Raw genomic sequence first — 7,923 nt, 5'->3', positions numbered from 1 at the left:
GACATACACCCCATCACAGGCACCAATAGTTGCCTGCAATATTTTTAACACTATTATTCATTTTTAAATGGTGTTTTCCACTGAAATTAGGCACCAGTAGCATCTACATATGTATTTTCTATTTATTGTCTTTAATTTGATCCTCAATAATTTTTTAACTTTTGTATACATTCTTAATACATTTCATATTATGGTTCTAGTATTCATATTTTAAACCTCGTGTATTTATAGTTTTTTATTAGTTTGACTCCTGATGCAGGTCGGTTGAGTCAATGGGAAAATTCTTATGTTATGAAATAGTGTCCAATAAAGCTTGATTGATTTTCCACATCTGTGCCTACTTTGTTTCTTTCAACTCTGCTGTTTGGTTTTGCCTCTGTTTTTTTTTCACAGAGTGATACTGCTCTTCTTTTCTCCTTTGACATAACAAGTGTAGTTTAAAAATATGTGCCCTGCCTTCTTCTCTAACCTTATCTACTCTTTCTTCAGGTAAAAGAACAAGCATTGTAAATTCCCAGTTAGTGGTCATGCTGAAGCCAACTATTATGGGGACGCTCTGGGGGGGGTCACTTTATAGACAAACGGATTTATTGAGGAATAAAGTGGGCTGTTGGGAAGTAAAAGAGGGGGAACACGTATAGACCTCAATATGAATACTCTGGAAGAAAGGTGGTAGAGAGGGGATATGATAGAGACATTTAAATATCTCTGTGGCATTAATATACAAAACATAAGCCTTTTGCAAATGAAGGAAAACTCCAGAATGAGGGGGCCTAGGATGAAGTTAAGAGGTTATAGGCTCAGGAATAACCTAAGTAAATACCGTATTTTTTGGACCATAAGATGCACTTTTTCCACCCACAAAAAGGGGGTGCATCATATGGACCGAATAAACTGTGCGCCCCCCGCCCGGTACCTTTTTTAGTGGTGGTGGTCCAGCATGGTCTCCTGGATGGCTGCCTTGTCTTAGAAGAGCAACGCACAATGCAGGAGCGTGACCTTTGCGCTCCTGCATTGTGCATCACTCTTCTAAGACAAGGCAGCCATCCAGGAGACCGTGCTGGTCCACCACCACTAAAAAAGGTACCAGGGGGCTGTGGGTGGCTTAAGAACATAAGAATTGCCGATGCTGGATCAGACCAGTGGTCCATCGTGCCCAGCAATCTGCTCACCCGGTAGGTGCCCTGAGTCTAGCCTTATCTGTGTATGTTCTGGTTCAGCAGGAACTTGTCTAACTTTGTCTTGAATCTCTGGAAGGTGCTTTCCCCTATAACAGCCTCCGGAAGAGCGTTCCAGTTTTCTACCACTCTCTGGGTGAAAAAGAACTTCCTTACGTTTGTACGGAATCTATCCATTTTAACTTTAGAGAGTGCCCTCTCATTCTCTCTACCTTGGTGAACAACCTGTCTTTATCTATTCCCTTCATTATCTTGAATGTTTCAATCATGTCCCCTCTCAGTCTCCTCTTTTCAAGGGAGAAGAGGTCCAGTTTTCTAATCTCTCTCACTGTACGGCTTTGGGTGGCTGCAGGCGGCTTCTAGCAGCTTAGAGCTTTGGGCGGCTCCAGACAGCTACTGGCTTTGGGTGGCTGTGGTTGGCTTCGGGCTTCCCAACACCAGACCACCAGATGCACCTACGTGTAGAGGAGGAAAAACCAAGAAGAAAAAAATTCTGAAACAAATTTTTTTTTTCTTGGGTTTTCCTCCTCTACAGGTGGGTGTGTCTTATGGTCCGAAAAATACGGTACTTTATTATTGAAAGAGTGATAGATGTGTGGAATAGTCTCCTAGCAGAGGTGGTAGAGACAAAGACTGTGTCTGAATTCAAGAACAGGCACGTGGGATTTCTTAGGGAGATAGTGGATGCTATGGATGGGCAGACTAGATGGGTAATTTGGCCTTTATCTGCCATCAGGTTTCTATGTTTCTATAGTTAGGATTACATAAAATGCTAAATATCTAGTGGTCTAGTGGGGTCTTAAGGGCAGGAGTTTCTTACCTGTTTCAGCAGCTGATTCAAAATGGCTGACGTGACTTCTAGTGGAAACCTCATAGTACAAGCAACTATCATGCTGCATATAGGTGCTAATACTTATGCCAATCGTAGACTGGGTATTTAATATGTGTGCTTAAATTTTGGCACTTTGATGCTGATTTATGCTAGTATTCTCTAAGGACACATAAACATGTAAGTGAACTGGCTTACTACCCACTGAATGTGGTACCCAGATGGTGCCCTGTTATACCATGTCTCCAGAAGTACCAGTATATATTATATAACAATTATTATTTTTGTTACAGAGTCAATATTTATTTTCTTTCAAATGCAGATTAAGAACATTGAATGAATGGGGAAAGAAAACAGAACCTCAGTTACAGAATTCATTCTCCTGGGATTCTCTGACTATCCTCACCTCCAACTCCCCATTTTTCTCACAGTTTTCCTGATCTTCCTGATCTCTTTGCTGGGAAACTTGATGTTTTTAATTACAGTGTGTGCTGACCCTCACCTGCAAAAACCCATGTACTTCTTCCTGAGTAACTTATCCTTCTTGGATATCTGTAACATCTCTGTCACTCTCCCTACACTGCTGAAAAGTCTATTGACAGGGAACATGCTCATTTCTTTTTCTGTGTGTATAGTACAGATGTACGTTTTCCTATCTCTCACAGCTACAGAAGTCTTACTCCTTGCTGCCATGGCCTACGATCGTTACGTTGCAATCTGTAACCCTTTACATTATGTGCTCATCATGAACAGGAGAGTCTGTGTCCTTCTGGCATCTGTTTCTTGGATACTTGGCTTAATTGAAGTAATGCCCCAAGCCATTATGACATCTCAGTTCTCATTCTGTAGGAGTAATGAGATTAATCATTTTTTCTGTGATCTCACAGTGCTAATGAAACGCTCCTGCAGTGATTTATTGAATTTGGTTATTTGGATATTAATTGAAGGGGTGTTTGTGGGAATTACTCCCTTTGGATTAATTCTGACATCCTACATCTTCATCATTTCCAGTATCCTGAAAATGAATTCTGCCACAGGGAGGCACAAAGCCTTCTCCACTTGTTCCTCCCACCTCATCATTGTAATTCTATTCTATGGGTCTATCACATGTATGTATATGAGACCACCTTCAATGTATTCACCAAAGCAAGACAAACTGTTTTCTCTCTTATACACATCTCTGATTCCAATGTTAAACCCTATTATTTATAGCTTAAAAAACAAAGAAGTTAAACAATCCTTGAGTAAACTAATAGGTACTACAGAAACTAAAGTATGAGTATTAGTTATTAAAACTATGTGGCCCTTTTACTAAACCACAGTATCGTTTGCAGTCATTACGGTCTAACATAGAATTTTACCTCACAGTAGCTGCATATTTAGTACGGCACCTATTAGGGTGTTCCCATTATATATTTTTTATTTTAGGTTATCCATTATAATTCAGATTAATTTATGGTATTTTCTTCTGATTAATGCTAAAAGTATGGAGGGACATAATAAAAAAAAATATGTCTATGTCTGATCTGGAATGTAGGGCGCTAGTTGCCCAAAATCTGCAGCAGGAAAATGTCCATTCTCGAAAAGTACATCTAAAATATATATATATATTTTTTAAATTGTCTATTTGGACATCCAAGCGTTTGATCATTCAGACCACCACTAAGTCTATTTTTATACCACATTTTCGACCAAAAATTCATCCAAGTCCCAAACACCCAGAAGACCTTTAGTACGTGGGAGGGCCCAGCATTGTGATGGACTGGCCACTCAGATATGGCAACAGAACAATGGGGCATCTTACAGGGCACTGCTGTGAACTTCACAAAAAGGGTGCCAGATAAACATCTCACCAGAACTCCCTTATAGGTTATGGTGAGCCCCCTAGAACATCCCCAAAACCCACCTGTTTATAACCCCAATAGTCCTTATGCCTGCAGATGGCCCCTATAGGGCAGTAGAGTAGGGTTTGGGGGACGCACATGTTCCACCATAAATGTAGTGGTTATAATGGCTTTTGGGCCTGGGTCCTCATTTTTATGGTTCACTAACCCACCCCCCAGACTATTTATGAGACCAGTGTGCAGCTCTACTAGGCTTTCCTATACTAGGGTTCAAATAAAAGAACTGTCTTCTCATTCAAATTGGTAACCAAACTTCAGGATTGCAACCGTCACGTTTGAAAGTCACTCAGAGGTATAGAGTTCTTCAAGAAGAGAGTTGCGCCCTCTAGTGATGAACCAAAGTATATTTTTCAGTCGTTTCCTATACTAGGTGCTGATGTTCAGGAGGCAGATATGTACATTTTTATTCTGATCATGGTGGGGGTGTGAGGGGGGTCAGTGAGGGTCTTTACTTTGTCTCTGCAGTGGTTATCTGGTCACTTTGGATACCTTTTTGGCACTTATACCTGTTTTTACATTGTCTAAGTCACAACGTATAAGTTCCATCCAGGAAGTCTCGTAAAACCTTTGATTATCCCTGCAGGACAACTAAGTTTAGGTCGGCCAACATCCCGCCCACATTCCATCATAACCACTCCTCCTGATATGCCCCTTTTAGCTCTGGACGCACAGCAGAATTCAGAGGCCTAAAAAGTCCCTGGATACGTCCAAAAAATAGGTTTGATTTTCGGCACTTGGATGACCTGTCTTTTAGGTCATCCAAGTGCCAACTTGGGTGGGTTTTTAGACGCGTTTACATTTCTATTATAAGCCCCATAGTGTCTCCTATTTAGGAGGCTGTAAATGGTCTCTCATTAAGTCTGTTAAACAATCAGTACATGGTAGTGAAGCTTATTAACTACTAGAAGTCTTTCACACCACTTTCAACCCAAGCCATGCCCCCTAATATCAAAAAGACTTAACATAGTCTTAGTAAAAGGAATACTTTATTATGTCATTGTAAATAACCTATATTTCTTGTTATTCAATAAAAAGAGATCTTTGTGAACCTGTACCAATTCTCTATTAAAATAATTATGACTCATGTTACTTGTGTAGTACCATGAGGCTGCAATGAGAGATTGTAGCAAGCATTTTCCACAGGCAGCCTCAAGGGGCAGGAGCAAGGGATCTTTGCCCCTACCCCAACACCCCCACTGGATCACTAGAGAGCAAGATAGGCCTGGGGATCTATCTAGACTGAAGTAGGGGGTGTTGCAGTTGAAGTGTACATTCCTGGGGCAGGTTGGGTAGGAGTCGAGGGAACTTAGAAATGCAAAATTAGTTATTTGGGTATAGCCAATATTCAGTGCCAGGGCCCGCATAGATTTACAAGATGGGATTTTTGGGAAGTATTATTGCAATGCCCTGTGTTTGGGTATTGCAGCTGCCCGGGTACAATGTTGATGAGAGCATCACGGATTGATCATATTTTGCCTATTTTAAAGAAGCTCTACTGGCTCCCTGTACAATTTTTTATGCAGTATATGATCTTGAAATTGGTTCACGAAGGGATATATAACTTTGCTCTTAGGAGTGGCAAAGAAGGAGGAATGGGGATCACACCAGAGGGACTTTGCTCATTGGGATAAAGAAGAACATTTCTGGCCACCATACAGAAATTATTGAGGCCAACATTCAGTCCTGGTTCAAGCATAGTTAACCATGCATAGATATGACATATCTGTCTGATTAGCCATGTGGGGACTGGCATTGAATATCACTAACAGTCTAGTACATAACTGCTGGCTTCTCCCTGACTTTGCCCCCATAATGATCCTCACTTGCCAGTTTTAGTTTGGCTGGTTAGTGCCGATATTCAGTGGGACTGCCCAATTGAGTATCACTGAATATCACTTGCTAACCCACTGAGCATGATTTAAGTGGGCAGGAATCTCTCCTGGCTGCTTAAATCATTTTGACGATCAGGTCCTAGGATCCTAAATTTAGAACAGCTATTCAATTGCTTACATGAAGAAGGTTATTATAGAGTCTGTGTATAGAGGGTATTGTCTCTAATCTAGAGACTTTAGGTTATTGTGTGTTTTGTACTTTTGTCCTTGTGAGATTAGATGTTCCTGGAGGACAAGTTATCTAAGGCAGAATTAGTTAATTGCTGAGGGATTTATCAGGTAGACGGGGCACTAGTGTGGAGCAACATAGAACTGAGAAGACTGCAGCTCAAAGTGGGAATCTCTAAGACTAAACCCAGGATAGCAGTGGGGCAGAATGGTGCTAAATATCTTCTTAAAGTTTTTGGTTTTCCTCCCTACTCTATGGTGGTGTCTGGGCATCTTGGAAGACATCTGGGGGGGAGAATTACAACAACTGAAGCAATTCTCCATTAATTTCTTATTTCAACCTCTGAGTTTACCAAACAAACAGTAGTTATGCTGAGAAACCATGAAAGTATGATTGGAATGGCTGAATACCAGTTTGAAACGTTAAATTAACAATTGCTACAGATACAGGATTTACTTTTCTAGCTACCCCAGAGAAAAAAATGAATAATTGAAGTTTCCCTAAGCTTACCCAGCCACAACTCAAATGATAATAATAATAAAAGCTTAATTAGCTTTAGGTAAAATCTTATTTCAATTAACAGATCAGTTATCAAATCCAAGGATAAAGATGAACAGCGCTTCTAAGAAATTTTTTTACTCAAGAGTTTTGGTTAAAACTGAAAATTACTCTCTAATTTTCAACAGTTCTCAACAATTTCAGGTGAGCCACTGAAAAGTGCCACCAAACCAATTTAGTCAAATAGACTGAAGCCTTGAACCAGCTGTCACCACCGCACAGCTTTGAAAAAAACAGTTGACACATTACAGTTGGTTTTTGGTTTGTTTTTTTTAAGAATCTAAATGACACTGCTTGTCACAAATAATTTGACAGCAGTCAACAGATAACAATTCATTTTCACAACACTAGCCTTTTCCACATAGACAGATTTGCTAGGGCATCAGACTGCCAAGTGGTATAAATTAATATCTGAATATTTGAATAAAAAATCTAAAACTAGTCTAAAAGACATTTGGAGCATTGAAATAAAGCAGCCCATTTCTGCTACTCAATGGCCACGGATTTGGTCTTAGAGGATGAGATGTTTAGTTTAGTTTTGTTTGTTTTTAGTGGTACGAGTTTGTGCTGGCTTGTGCCATAGCCAGCAGCATCGGTTCAGCCATTGCTATGACTCCCACCGATGCTGCTGGCTATGGCATAAGCCAGCACAAACTCGTACCACTAAAAAAAATAAAACCCAACAACAAAACGTGATGCCAATCTTCAAGAAAGGCTCACCGGAGCCTTTCTCCACTTCTTCCAGTCTCTCGCCGTCCTTCCAACGCTTGCCTGCATTATAAAATAACTTAATCTTTAGGCCATTCGGCCCAGCCAGCAACAGGTCCACCATGCATGCACGGATGCATCCAAGTGATATTGCCGTGCATATGCAATGAAATCATCAGCATGTGCCGCAGCCGCCAGACACGACGATAAGCATAGATGTGACCAGCACACGTAGCTCCTCCATCAGCCACATCTACACCCGAGCCCACTCCTGACACTCCCTAGACAACATAGAAATATAGAAACATAGAATATGACGCCAGAAAAGGGCCATAGCCCATCAAGTCTGCCCATTCCAATGACTTACCCCCCTGACTTTACTCCCCTAGAGATCCCACGTGAATATCCCATTTTCTCTTAAAATCTGACACGCTATTGGCCTCAATCACCTGCAGAGGTAGAGTGTTCCAATGATCGACCACCCTTTCTGTGAAGAAGTTCTTCCTGGAATCAACATGAAATTTCCCTCCCCTGATTTTCAGTGGATGCCCTCTGGTGGTCGAGGGTCCTATAGGACAGAAGATATCATCTTCCACCTCGATATGGCCCGTAACATACTTAAACGTCTCAATCATGTCTCCCCTCTCTCTTCGTTCTTCAAGTGAGTACAGCTGCAATTTATTTA

At 40.9% G+C, this 7,923-nt stretch overlaps 1 protein-coding gene across 1 annotated transcript; it reads left to right on the top strand.

Moving 5' to 3' along the window:
• Nucleotides 1-2,335: 2,335 nt before the first annotated feature.
• On the top strand, nt 2,336-3,286 carry LOC117357215 (olfactory receptor 5V1-like). Its single transcript, XM_033937587.1, has one exon. It carries the CDS (start codon nt 2,348-2,350, stop codon nt 3,284-3,286), a length of 939 nt encoding a protein of 312 aa, XP_033793478.1. The 5' UTR covers nt 2,336-2,347.
• Nucleotides 3,287-7,923: the final 4,637 nt, after the last annotated feature.

Source organism: Geotrypetes seraphini, chromosome 3 (assembly GCF_902459505.1).
Source record: "Geotrypetes seraphini chromosome 3, aGeoSer1.1, whole genome shotgun sequence".
NCBI classification, from domain to species: Eukaryota; Metazoa; Chordata; class Amphibia; order Gymnophiona; family Dermophiidae; genus Geotrypetes; species Geotrypetes seraphini.
The sequence above is the reverse complement of the archived record's forward strand: the minus strand, read 5'-3'. Positions and strand labels throughout refer to the sequence as shown.